The following is a 15,056-nucleotide window of genomic DNA, read 5'->3' as shown; positions in this document are numbered from 1 at the left end:
AAAACCAAAATTCCAAAAATAAACTTTTCTTCATCCAAATCGATTTCTGACAGAACTGGTTTCATGACGTTAGAATCAGTAAGGACCAGTTACGTGTCTGATCTGTGACGTCAGCATAGCGATTCCCTATATAAAAACGGCCGGATCCCATTTTATTTTTGGATCTGGGACGGTTCCACCGATACCTAATCCGGATCGGATCAACGTCGTTTTGAACCTTGTTATATATTATATGTATAATATATAATAAATATATTATATAATACAAATTACATTAATAAAATAAATATAAATATAAATATTTAATATTTTATATAATGTAATATAATGGCAATATAAATTAATAATATGAACATATATATATATATATATATATATATATATATATATATATATATATATATATATATATATATATATATAAGGAAAATTGTTTCATGACTCAATGGGCGCTAGAGCCCGCTGACTCACAAACGTCCATACTAAAGATGGATGTTACCTAAAGTGTATTGTCTATAAATAAAATATGGACGTTGCATAAAAAAATACTAAAAAATTATATTTTTAGTTTTAAAAGTTTAGTTTTCTTTTCATATTTATGATCATCTTGGCCTAGATGATGAATCTACCAGAAAAAATTAGAAATAAATAATCTAAAATGAATTTTAGTGGGGGGCCGCATACTTACATATAAGTCGGCCGACAATATATAATACAATATAATATAATATATATTATAGAAGTATACATTAGTAATATATATTATAATATTATATAATGTAGGGAAAAGTTTATATAAGGTGGCAACCTTAAAACGTAGAATTATAGATGCACCTCAAAAATCTATTTGTTTCAATGTTGAAAAACCCTCTAATTGATCATCTCGTTATCATAATGTATGAATATGAATAAAAAAAATATTTTGAGTCCCAAAAATAGTGCATCGTGCAACACATTATCTAGACTGTCCATTTTCAAGATTTTCATATATTTATAAATTTTCTTGATTTTAACCATTTTTGGATTTTAAAATTTTATAATTGGATGTGAAAATAGATTTTCAAATAATCCTAAGAATATTTTACACCAAAATTAGATGTTATAATAAAATTTGGAGGTGCGCCTTAATTGGATTGTTTAAGGTTGCAACCTTATAGAAACCACACCCTATAATAAAATATATAATATTACTGTAATATACTATATTACAGTAATATTATATATTATATTATATTAATTAGTATATATTATATTAATAATATTAATATTGTGTCCCATAAAGTAATATGTAGTATAATATTATATAATATAATTATATTATAGTAATATTATATTATAATAATAATAATAATAGTGTTAATTATATTATATAATATTATACTATAGTAATATTGGACCTATTTCTTTTGACCATAAATATAACAGGCAAAGGATCATGGAATATGAACGATTTTTTTTTTTTTGATAGAAGTTAACTTAAACATTGAATAAAACAATATACATGAGTTTTGTCGATACTGTGAGGCCACCAGGCATGTCCTCAACAGCATCGTGGTCCCTGAGAGGAGGACCTGCAGAGACTTACACTACAAAGACTTATACTACAGCAGGGGGACTTACAGCAGAGGGGGGCTTATATATATGCCCAAATACAAAAGCGGACAAAATGATAGTTTAGAGTTTTGGCCCTATTCGCACACTCTAACAAAAGTAGAGAAGAAAGGACAACAGAAAAAAGGTTAGGGCTTATAATGATGCCCTTTTACACAGATTATCTAAAGGTAAACATCCTGTTAGATATGTTAAAGGATCATGGAATATGAATGGTTAAACTACTTATTTTTTATTCTATTTAGTTACCAATTTATTATTCTCATTTAGCGCAAAACACTGAAATAGTTAAAAAGACGTGAGATCTATGGTGTCAAAGAGATCCCATAAACTATAAGCCTTCCCTTGCTAGCTGAGTCTGCCATCCTTGGAGCACTACTTTTATCTATTCCATTGATGATTATCTGTTATGTGGTTGATCTATTTTAATTACAAATTTGTGAGCAATCCAGCAAAAAATATATTGGATTGTTTGGAAACTATGATGCTGCAAGTGATCAACAGTTAAAATGTTATTTGTGGTGAAGGTCACAAAATTATGCTGGAGCTCATTTACTCCCAGCTCACCCATAGGGAAGACCTCTCTTTACCTTTAACATCTAATGCTGGGATCTTGAAGTGATCCCCATCACTTCCACACATGCTCGCCCACTGTCTACTTGCAAACTCATTCATCGCCTTTCCATTTTAACCTGCCTTCCAGATTGTCCCCTTTTGGAACATTAGTGTCATTGATGAGCTTGTATAACCTTCTTAGAAATGTTGATTCAACCTGCCCACCTCTTCATTATCAAGAACATATGCCATGAGATAAGGCAATTGATTATTGCTGGGAAATTTACTATTTAAATGCAGGCCCTGATCCTCCAATTGACCTCTTCTCAGTGTTCCAAAAAACGCCGGGCGACGCCTAGGTGGCTGGGGGGATCTAGGCTGCCCAATGCCCAGGCGGCCGCCTAGGTGGTCTAGGTTCAAAAGGGGGAAAATGGTGTCCAGTAATCTTGTTCTAGGTACATATTTTGAGCAAACTATGCATATTCATCCAGGTGGCCTAGGTTCAAAGGGGGAATATGGTGTCCAGTAACCTTGTTTTAGGTACATATTTTAAACAAAATATACGTATTCATTCATTTCTTATAATCCAAAAAAAAAAAAACCAAAAATACCCCACCCAATGAGATTTTTTCACTTGGTTAGGCACAATCCCTTGGGTGCCGGCCTAGGTACCCTAGATGGGCGCCCACAGACAGCCTGCCTAGTTGGTCTGCCCAGGCCTAGGCAGTGCGCCCAACCCCCCCCCCCCCCTCCCTCCTGCTAGGCGCTGGGCGGACCGCTTTTTGAATCAATACCTCTTCTTGAACTCCGTTTGGCTATCCCACCATGACAATTTAAGTGATCAACAGATAAAATCATACTTTTTGCGAGACGGGCCTCGTTTCCCAAACTACCCCAAAGGGAGGACCTCTCTCTCACTAGTCTTAACATGTAATGCTTGGATCTTGAAGTGATCCCTATCACTTCCACACATGCTGGACCAATGTCTAGATGCACAATTGTTTCTAATCCTATTTTAAAATCTTTCCTACCAAACTGTCTCCCATTTGAAACATTAATAGTAATAATGTGCTTGTATGACCTACACTATAGAAATATAAACTCATTCACCTCCACATTCTTAGCAACATTTTGCTATGAGATGTTGCCATTGATTATTGTTGGGATTTATTATGAAGATACTGGCCCTGCTCCGCCGACCTCTTCTTGAACTTCATTCAACTTGTTACATGCCTATGGAGTCCAAGTCTTTTCAATTGTATGCCTTTGGTATCATTTCAGATGTATTCCTGTACTAAAATTGTGGGTTGAGTCCTGTACTCATGGGCAAGAAAGAAGCGAGCTTTTTAAGTTGGTTGCATCCCATGACACCCCTACACAACATTACATGGATATTTCTTTGGGTGATATACCTGTCTCGGATACTTATCAATACACATGCTGACACAAATTCTTCATCTTGTTCACTTACCATTCTCTACATTGACATAGACTTCATGCTCTTCTTCATCTTGTTCACTTTCCAGAATTGATGTCACCATTTCAAACTTTTTATTATTTTGAATTAGTTTATAAGCAATTTTTAGATTTTTATTCTAACTTATTAAATGCTTGAAATTCTAAAATAGGGAGTAAAAAACCATAATCCTTTCTAACAATGTGCTACGCATATAAATCTACTAGTAATATGGCCTTTTTGCTGAATCTTGTTTTTCATGGCACTAGGAATTGGACACCATGTACCCATAATGTACCCATAACTTACAGAAGTATCCATGTCCAATGCAACAAAGGCAACATTTTCGCTCATTTACACTATACCAAAACATCTTGTATCCTATGACATGTCTTTAAAGATGTTGGAGATAATTTAAGAAATAGAGGCAGTGTCAATGTTTTAGAAAAATCTGCGCCTGGCCGTTAGAGGCTCTCGGTGCCTCGTCTTGCCAGTAGTGCCATGCCCTGGGTAGAGGCCTGTTAGGGCCTACCTAGGTGTCTTGCCCTGGGTAGAGGCCCATTAGGTGTCTACATAGGTGCCCTATGTAATATGATTGCATTGAGAGAGAGAGAGAGAGAGAGAGAGAGAGAGAGAGAGAGAGAGAGAGAGAGAGAGAGAGAGAGAGAGAGAGAGAGAGAGAGCCTTATTTGGTAACTTATCAAGAGAGAGAAACAACCGTTGGAACCTTATTTGGTCGCTTATCACAACCTTCGAAATTTGTTGTCATCCTTATCTTTTATTATTTTTTTATTTCATGAATGCACTTCAGGACTTGTCACACTTATACCGCACCATATGAGTCAATATTAGGGCACGTCTGGTACACGTAAAAATACTTCTATGAAAGTTATCATCATCATCATTTTAGCTTTTTCCCAATTAATTGGAGTCATCTACATGAATCCTGGTTCTCCATTTTGCTCTATTAAAGGTTAAATCCTCAGTGAGGCCATAAGTCCCCATATTTTTTCGGACTACTGCCAACCACGTCTTTTTGGGCCTACCCCTTACCCTTTTCAATCCATCCACTTGAACTAATTCGCACCTCCTAACAGGTGCTGTATTTGGTCGACGCCACACATGGCCAGCCCACCTAAGTGTACTCTCTCCATTTTATCGTCTATTGGTGTCACACGTAAATTATCTCGAATAGATTCATTGCGAATTTTATCCCTTCTTGTCTTGCCACTTATCCAGCTCATGGGTATATTGTTTTTTGTTCGCTCAACATTCCACCCTATAGAGCAAAGTTGGTCTCACCGCTGTCCTATAGAACTTGCCTTTTAGCCCCTTTGATATGCGGCGATCACATAAAATTCCAATTGCACGTCTCCACTTCGCCCACCCAGCTCTAATTCTGTGTATGACATCTTCCTCGATCTCTCCATTTTTCTGGATTATCGATCTAAGATATCAAAAGTACGGTCTTTTTTGTACCTCATGGTCATCAATTTAACGGCTTCCTTGTCTCTATTCCTATTATTACTAAATTTGCACTCCATATACTCTGTCTTAGTCCGACTAATTTTAAAGCCTTTGGATTCTAGAGCATCCCTCCAAAGTTCTAACTTTGTGTTGAAGGTACGGGCTCAATGATGACCCTTGATGTAGACCTATTGTCCTTGAAAACTCACTCATCTCTCCACTAGTTGTTCGTACACTAGTAACCGCTCCATCGTACATATCTCTGACTAAATCGATGTAGTGTCCAGAGATGCCTTTCCTTTCCAACACCCGACAAATCAAATTCTGAGGTACTCTATGATAAACTTTCTCTAGATTAATAAAGACCTTGTTTAAGTCTTTTTCCTTCGCCTTAAACTTCTCAATCAGTTGCCTAAGTAGGAAAATAGCTTCAGTTGTTGACCTTCTTGGCATAAAACCAAATTGGTTTTCATATACACTCGTTTCATGCTTTAGTCGTTGCTCAATGACTCTTTCTCAGAGCTTCATAGTATGACTCATAAGCTTGATCCCTCGATAGGTTGCACAATTCTGTATGTCTCCTTTGTTCTTGTAAATAGGTACCACGATATTTTTTCTGGCATTTTCATTGTTCTTAACACCTTGTTGAACAACTTTGTTAGCCAGTCAATGCCAATTTCCCCCATGCGCTTTTAAACCTCTATCGGGATACTATCTGGTCCTAAAGCCTTTCTTATCATCATCATTTTCAAAGCTTCTTTCACTTCTGACATCCTAATCCTATGCATGTATCTATGACCTATGCCGTCACTTGTACCAATAGTTCCTTCTACCACTATGCTCCCATTTTGTTTGTCGTTTAATAATTTTTGAAAATACTCTCCACCTTTTGTTGACCTCATCATCTTTTACCAAAACCCTTTGGTCTTTACTCTTAATGCATTTAATATGGTTTAGATCCCTATACTATTTCTCTCTTATTTTTGCTAATTTGAAGATATCTTTTTCACCTTCTCATGTTCTTAGTTTATTGTATAGATTATCATATGCCTTAAGTTTAGCTTTACTTACTATTTGTTTAGCATTTTTCTTAGCATTTTTATATTCTTCTAACTTTTGATCGTTTCTATTACACTGTCAAGTTTTATAACATGATCATTTTTCGCTAATGGCCTTCTGAGCCTCATCATGCCACCACCAAGTTTCTTTATCGAAGTTTCTTTTCCCTCTAGATTATTCTAAAACTTCTTTTGCCACTTTCTTGATACATTCAACTACCTCATTCCATATTACATTGACATCATGTTCAAAGTTCCATTTTCCTTCTTCGACTAATTTATCCCTAAATAAATCAATTTTTCATTTTTTAAATTCCAGCACCTAGTTCTTGGACACCCATTACTTTCACCCCATATCCTCCATGTCTTTATGCAGACGTCTATGGCCACGAGCCTATGTTGGGTAGTCAAAATCTCTCCTAGGATAACATTGTAGTCTTTACATGACGGTCGATCTACCATCTTAACTAGGAAGAGGTCTCTTTGGCTTTTATGTGTTTCACTTTTGTAAGTTATTAACTGTTTGTCTTGCTTTTTAAAGTAAGTGTTTACTATTGTTAGGTCGTAGGCCATAACAAAATGTAGAAATGAAGTGTTTACTATTACCATCTAGGGAAGGATAGTAGAGGATATGAAGTATTTACTATTGTTAGGTCCCCACCTAAAATGCTCCTCTCTCCATTTGGTATGTGTTTGGACTATTCCATCTATGTCCTCCAAAAATTGTCTTTTAATTCTGTCATCTAATCCTACTTGTGGTGCATAAGCGCTAATTATATTAATTATCTCTTCTCCTAATACAAGTTTAATTAATAAGAGCCTATCACCTATTCTGCTGACATTAACTACTTTATCTTTTAAATGTTTGTCTACTATTATACCTCCACCATTTCTATTATTATCTTTTCCTGTATATCATAGTTTATACTCATCTATTTCTTTAGCTTTTTCTCCTTGCCATTTAGTTTCTTGTAAACAAGCTATGTTTATTCTCCTTCATCTCATTGTATCCACTAACTCCATACTCTTACCTGTAAGCATTCCTACATTCCATGTGGCTAAACGAATCCTATTCTCTTGGACTAACTTTTTTACCCATGCTCATCTAGGGTGTCGTGGGAACCCTTGCACATTTTTCACCGCAACCGGGCGGCGTTGCGGCACGTCGTTTCTAGGGAATGCCCTAGCTACCCCTTGCTCATTTCTCACTATATCTGGGTTCCGGTACAGCGCGTCGTTTCCGGGGAACGCCCTAGAATAAACAGATACTATAAGTTTATTAGGATTCATGATAGGTTTTGGCAAAATTTTATATTGGCTGCCTATCTAACACAACCATGCCTCTTTACTCGGGCATGGGATGGGTTAAGGGAAAGTTTAAGGTCATCACCATTCTTAGACCAACTTCCATGAGTATTTTTATGTAAAAAAAAACTCCCTCATGTGGTTAGTGTGGGAGTTTTTTCACATCAATTGGCTGCCATTTAGTGTGAAAAAATGCGTTGGAACCGATCAATGTGAAAAAACTCTCACACCTAATCAAATGAGGGAGGTTTTGCACATGAAAATACTTTTACAAAGTATTTTCACGTGTACCAAATATGCCCTTAGTAACTTAAGTCATCTTTAATAAAACAAGAAGTGACCTCTCAATTGTTCAGAGAGAGAGAGAGAGAGAGAATAATAAGGAGCTATACCCTAATACCCCCCATCCGCCCTTCTTTTTATTTGGTGCGCCTTCTGGTTTAATTTAAAGTTCCTGAAACTGGCTATAACAGGAAGTCCAACCAAGCTTAGTTAACCTTAAACAAGTCTGGTAAGCCGAAAAGTCTAAGAGTTGGCACAACCAGTCAAAATACGGTGATAGGTTGGTTTAGCTGGTTTGCGTACCCTGTGGTAAACTAGCCACTTGCTTTCTTGCCGCTTTCTGGCAACATCGGTGAATGTTGCCCTTTTTTATTTTATTCTATTTTATTTCTAATCAGAGAATAAATGGATGGGCTTTTCCATGAGTTTGAGGAAGCCAAATTTGACTTGCTTGATTGTAATTCGGCTGCCATTCGAGCCTTTCTAGTTGGCGGTGCTTTTCATAGATCTGAAAATGCCTAAAATAACTTTCATAGGTGAGCTTCTCAGAGGCCACCTCTTCACCTATTGTTATTCTTTTCTTATTTATTTTCTATTTTTTAATTTCCTAAGATTTTTCCTGCAGAAACAAAAAATAAGTGTAGTACCTACAAATTACCATTGTGTGGATGCAAAATATAGAAACATTATTGTCTATTATTACTTTTCTAGGAAAGACCTTTCCAATATATGTTCAATGAGATATAAAAGTGAGTCATGGATGCACTTCATGCTGTAAGTACATGCTGCATGATTTGCATGGGATTAGACCATCATTTAGTATGTTGGATTCTTCTTTTATTGACAATGTTCGCCTTGAGCGAAGATCCTCAGTCTCCTGCTCCTTTATTTCATGTGGACAACAGCAAAATTGTAGCAAAATAGATGCTCAACAATCTACTTAATACCAAATCCCCTCCCTGGCCATGATCTTGCTGAGAGAACCCCCCACCAAATGATAAAAATGGGGGGCAAATCTGTAATCTTTTGATATCATTAAATCATGAAGATTGAGGTTGTATGATTCTGAGTCTCAGCATTACTTTTCTGTTCATCTGGGCTCAATATCGACTGAGGACTACATCAACTTGCCCTCAGCTAATGCTTTGAAGTTGAACATTTCTATCAATGATGATAGGAGGAAACAAATCCTCCACACCTATGCAATTTAAATGTTGGAGCATGCATTTTGTGATTTATATATTTCTGTCTGAACAATAGGCAACAGCTTTCAGTTCAATGTCAATGCTTGGATTGCATGTGATTTCTTTCTTAATAAAGGAACTGCAAAATGGAAAAGAACAGAAATAAAATGTGTGCTTTAGACGTCTTGGATTGTCATACTAGTAAAATTTCTTCTTTTTAATGAATAAATTTTCAGTTATAATTTCTTGGTGGGGGCTAGCTTTACACCCATTGGTTTGGAAATCATGCCTATCCTGCCAATTTACATTAGACCCTATTCTATAAAAGAGGGAGTTGTATGAAATGGGTTTAATTACTAAAACCTTGGGTGTGAATAGTATCTTTCTTCCTATTGTTTACATCTTTAACTTTATTGTCTTTTCTGCTGCATTAATCTTGTTTATGTCTAATTGTTGATGTCATAACCTCATTTCTTATTTAAATTCAGCTTACTATTGTTTCGGATGTCCAATGCCCTTCGGTGCAGGTGTCAAAGATACTGTTGTGGCTTTAGCAGCAAAGAAGGCAATTAATAAGGTCCGCGACTCTTTTCTAATTTTCGATGTTTTTGCTAGTGGTGTGTATTTGGATTTTGATTAGGCATCACTTGCTGAAGTTCATAGAATTATTTGACTGTTATATGTTAGTGATTTGACAAGGACTGTGACTGTATCTTCTGTTAATTCTTCTGGTGTTGTAATCAAGTGTTTTGTGCAATTCTGATCGTCTGTATAATGGCTCTGACTCTTGATTTAAAATCAACATCAAGAAGAACAAACTAGCTTTCTTAGTCCTCTGTGAAATCATGTGATTTTAGAGAAATATGTTTCTTTGTACTGTATTTACATGTGAATTGATGGTTAGTTGCTCTGTCTTGGAAGTCTTTTTACTTGGCCAAAGAGCTTTCTATGTTTAGTAATGATTGATAATCATAACAATGTTTTTCTAACTAGGTGACTTTGTATTATTTTTGGAGGCATTTTTAAATTTGTCTTGTTACGTTATTGCTTGTTGATATGTTTATAGGGATGCTAATGTAGAAGATAATCATCATCATCACCATCAAAGCCTTTTTCCCAACTCATTGGGATTGGCTACACGAATCCTGGTTTGCCATTATGCTTTGTTAAGGGCCATATCCTCAGTGAAGCCATAAGTCCCCATACCTTTTCTCACTACTTCCAACCATACCTTTTGGGCCTACCCTTTGCCCTTTTTGAGCTTTCTACTTGAACTAACTCGCACCTCCTAACAAGTGTTGTATTAGTTCTGCACCACACATGGCCAACCCACCTAAGTCTACTCAATGTTCATAAAGGCATATGCGTTTGCTTAGGCATTTTGGGGGCCTGGTCTCTTGGGCAGCCGGGTGCCTATGAACAGGGATAGGTGGACTATTAATTAAGATGAAAGTTATATTATAATTATTATTTATTAATTAATATCCATAAGATTCGGTTTTGAATATCAAACTATTCACAAACTATTCACAAACTATTCACAAACTACAAGTCCAAATCGGTAAATGTTCCATCTACAAATATGTAAAAATATTAAAAAAGTAAAACAAAACTAATAGGATATCAAAACATCACACATTGTACCTAAGAACCAATTATTCATAAAAGAATTCGATATATGGCCAATTTCATTGTCCAAACGAGTTAATAATCAATTAATTACAAAAAAAAAAAAAATTCTTTAAATTCCAAAAATGTAAATATAGCATAAAAGGAAAAAAATTAAAAAAAGAAAAATCAAATGATCCAAAACATAATGCGTTATAGCAAAAAAGCTCGAAACCCTTATTCAAATATCATAATGGCATAATACTCTAAAAATATCAAAATCAAATTGATGTCGGTGCAAGCCTTGTCTATTCGATCGTCAAAAGTCCTTACTATTGACCGCTAGAAGCTTCGAATATTACCACGAAGCATTGTCTTTGTTTTGGGAAGAAATCAAAAAAATAAAAAATTTATCTATCAATCAATAAATCACGAAATATAGGTTTTTTTGGGAGTTCTCTCTCTAGAAGGCACGGATTTGGTTTTGGGGGTTTAGAATGTCCCCCAAAACCGTTTCCCCCCCTTTCTAGTGGGGAAAATGACTAATTTTGACCCTGGCAAAGGGATTTTTCTTCCCTTGGCAACTTGCTTCACAGTGGCGCCTGGTGGCCGCCTAGATTGTAGTGCCCAGACACAGGTCTCTTAGGTGTCCTGCCTAACTAGCGCCTAGGCATTATAGGAATTGGGCAGCCTAGGCGGTTGGGCGGCCGAATTTTTGAACATTGAGTCTACTCTCTCTCATTTTATCGCTATTAGTACCACATTTAAAATTTCCTGAATGTATTCATTTCTAATTCTATCCCTTCTTGTCTTGCCACTTATCCATCTCAACATCCTCATCTCCGCTACACTCATTTTATGGGTATATTATTTTTTGGCCACCCAACATTCCGCCCCATAGAGCAAAGCTAGTCTCATAGCTATTTTATAGAACTTGCCCTTTAACATCATTGGTATTCAGCGATCACATAAAATTCCGGTTGCACATCTCGAATTTGTAAACTCAGCTCTAATTTTATTTGCGACATTTTCCACAATCTATCCATTTTCTGGAATTATCGACCTAAGATATCGAAAATGCGCTCTTTTTGGTTTTTTATGGCTGTCAATCTTAACTACTTCCTCGTCTCTACTCCTATTCTTATTAAAATTGCGTTTCATATTCTATGTCTTAGTACAACTAATTTTAATCTAGAGCATCCCTCTAAAGTTCTAATTTTGTGTTGACGCCATTTCGAGTCTCATCGATCAAAATCGTATCATCCGCGAGCAACATGCACTACGGTACCTCATCTTGTAAGTGTCTAGTCAAGTCGTCCATAACTAAGACAGAGGTATGAGCTCAATGTTGACCTCTGATGTAGACCTACTGTCATTGAAAACTCAATCGTCTCTCCACTAGTTGTTTGTATACTGGTTAGCGCTTAATCGTACATGTCTCTCACCAAGTCGCTATATTGTCTGGCGACTCTTGTCTTTTTCAACACCCATCAAATTAAATCTCGAGGTACTCTATCATAGGCTTTCTCTAGATCAATAAAAACCATGCAAAGGTCTTTTCCCTTCGTCCTAAACTTCTCAATCAGTTGCCTAAATAAGAAAATAGCCTCAGTTGTTGACCCCCTGGCATAAAACTGAATTGATTTTCTGATACACTCGTTTCATGCTTTAGTAACCACTCTCTCTCAGAGCTTCATAGTGTGGAATATTGAAGAGGATGCTTTAGCTAATAGTAGCACGCTTTGCAATGGTGTCCTTGTTGATGTGGTCGGGACTATCACTAGGTGTCACCTTGACATCTTGAAGCTCATGCAATTATTTGACTTCTATGTGTTTGTGATTTGACAAGGACTATGATTGTATCTTTTATTTCTGTTAATAATTCTGGTGTCATATCTTAATAAAGAGTTTTATATAATTGTGAGTCTGTATAGTTGCTCTGGCAATTGATTTTTAGGTCGACATTAAGAAACACGAACTGGCTTTCTTAATCCTTTGTGGAATCATGTGCTTTTTTATGTTATACGTTTTCTTTCTACCTGTATTCACATGTGAATTCATGATTAATTGCTCTGTCTAGGAAGTCTTCTACTTGGCCAAATATCCGTCTAGGGTTTCATAATAATTGGCAATCATAATGATGTTTTTCTAAACTTGGGGACTTTGTATTTTCTTGGAGGGAGTTTTAAATTTGTCCTGTTTAGTTGTTATCTCTTTTATTCATGTCTATTTACGGATGCTAATGTAGAAGAGGATGCTTTAGCAACTAGCTGCGTGCACTGCAATACCATGCTTGTTTATGTGGTTGGGAGTTGGGACCATCACTAGGTGCCACTTCGACATCTTCAAGGCCCAGATCTTTTTTCCTCTCCTTTTTTTAATAACATTGTTACTTACAAAAACGACGATGATTTTCTAATTGACATGTGGCATATGAGATAAAGAGGTTTCTTGACCTCACCAGCAACTCAAGTCTTTCATGAGGAAATTGATGAAGAATATGGTGGATGATCTAAATAAAAAATCGACTGAATTTTGAGTCATTGGCAGGTGAGCTCATCATAAACCTCAACCGGACATTTTTCAAATCTTCTGTAGAGGAGTTCTAACTACTTCTTGGTACCTGATTTTGGCTTACTGTATCGGGGGATTTCTCTAAATGGAAAGGGAGTCTTTGCCTCTTCTACTAATCCGTATGAATGAGTCCTTTGTTAGATCCGATAGAACTTGAAGATTCGGAGTAACATGAAGAGAAATTCAAGTGTATATCTGGTTGTTTATTCAGCGGTTATAGGAAGTGTCTTCTTGTTCACCTATCAAACTTGGGTAGGTGTGGGCAATATATGACTCTGCATATATGTGATCATGAACATGTACTGAGGTTCTTGCGGCTTTCTGTGTCATGTGAATTAATCGTATATGATAATTCAGCAGAGTTCTGGATGCTTATGCATTTCATGGTGCCTCTGAATTGGACTACCCATTTCGTCTCTAAATGTGGGGATATTCTTATAGTTCTTTGCTTCTTTGATTTTCATGATGATTTTCTTATCTATTGCTGCTCTAAACACCTGTTCTGTTTGGGGTCATTTGTGGCTGCCTGATGCTTTTTGTAGCTGCAGCAGGGATCAATCTTCTAACCTTGTTTGTTTGGACCTCATCATTCATGAGAAAATATAACCATGACTGCTTAGCTGCTTTAGTTTGATCCATGAAATAGTGGATGTTCTGTTGGAAGATTTGGATCGTGTCTTTAAGCAGCTCCTAGCAACTAGAGATTTGTTTTTTTGTTATATTTGAAAGCTTTCCATGTGATTTAAATTTGTATATTTTTAGAAAAGAAGAACAAGAAGTCGGCAGCGGAAGGCGAAAACATATGATCTCTCTTCTCTAGCCGAGTTCCTTCCTAATCTAGATGATCTCAAACAGCCCGATCCCCATCCTTTGAAGTTGAAGGTGGACTGCAAAAATCGACGAAAGCTATTGTAAGTTATATTCGAGATTAGATGCTCTCATAGCGCAGAGTTTCTTTTAGTGGGTTTTAAGATCACAGGTGTCACTGATCAGGGAAAAGGAGCACGATCAGTTCAGAGCAGTCCTTGATCATCCTGCTTTCCAGTCAGAGCCCATAGCTGCGGTATACCAGCATCTTGAGAAAACCTGTTCTCTGCTGGCTGATGATAATGGATCGAAAAGGCTGGTGGCCAGAAGTAAGAAAGGTGAGGCTTACGGTTCTAAGAGAAAAAAAGGATCAAAATCCAAGATATTGCCTGATGCTCAATCCATGCTCCTGAATTGATATGCTGGCTTTGAAATTTGAATGGAAGTTCCTCCTTTTCGTTTCCCAAAGAAAAAGCAAGATGGGAACGTTTTGAATCCTGTATACAACTGTTTCCAAAGTAACGCCCGCTGCTCTCTTAACCAAGATCCTAATTAGTTCATGCATGGACACATGGCTACTGTTATTCTTGGATGGGATTGTATATTGTGCGGGGAGGTAACTATTATTCATCAAATCGAATTTATTAGAGGACGCGGTTAGCAATCGGCCAAGCCTGGACATGTAGAATTGCGGGTGTTATTTTTGAAATATAATTCGATTTTAATTTTTAGAGAATATATAATTTTTAACATGGAGATCATGAATGTGAAAAAATAAATAAATTTTGAAAACTGAAAGTAATAAATCTATTCAGAAAACATTACGGCTGCGAGTTTCAATTGGTTTTAGATGGACCACCTATTTGCATCCATCTTTAAGATGGATGCTTTATACCTCTCGATTGCATATTGTACAAATGCAGTCCAGCCCGTATGAAACAACTGTTTATTGAATTTATGAGCTATTTAATATATGAGATTGTATATTATGAGACCATTTATCTTTGTTACAAGTCCACAATTATTCCAAACTATCAAATGTCAAATTAAATAGCTTGGGAAGTGTTATGAAGTTCAAATTTTTTTTTTTTAAACTTAAAAGTCTAGTCAAAGACACTCGCAGCCACCCGATTTGAAATTTGACAGACA

At 36.3% G+C, this 15,056-nt stretch overlaps 1 protein-coding gene across 6 annotated transcripts in view; it reads left to right on the top strand.

Moving 5' to 3' along the window:
• Window positions 1-14,643, top strand: part of LOC18446244 (uncharacterized) — a 51,026-nt gene extending 36,383 nt beyond the window's left edge. For 2 of the 6 annotated variants that reach the window (XR_016041862.1, XM_006856365.4), the window contains 3 exons: window positions 9,446-9,495; window positions 13,863-14,011; window positions 14,094-14,643. Coding sequence is in view for 3 of the 6 variants with exons in the window: in XM_006856365.4 (XP_006856427.3) it covers window positions 9,446-9,495; window positions 13,863-14,011; window positions 14,094-14,325 (431 nt within the window). In the remaining 3 variants the exon portion in view is untranslated. Of the gene's footprint in view, window positions 1-9,406; window positions 9,496-12,774; window positions 13,480-13,862; window positions 14,012-14,093 lie in introns of those variants that run through there. The other 4 variants (XM_011629519.3, XM_088848591.1, XR_016041864.1 and 1 more) reach the window with 3 other exon arrangements.
• The last annotated feature ends 413 nt before the right edge of the window (window positions 14,644-15,056 follow it).

Source organism: Amborella trichopoda, chromosome 10, assembly GCF_054954075.1.
Source record: "Amborella trichopoda isolate Santa Cruz 75 chromosome 10, AtrichopodaSantaCruz75HAP2 v2.0, whole genome shotgun sequence".
Taxonomy (NCBI): Eukaryota; Viridiplantae; Streptophyta; class Magnoliopsida; order Amborellales; family Amborellaceae; genus Amborella; species Amborella trichopoda.
This window is presented reverse-complemented; position numbering and strand designations above follow the sequence as displayed.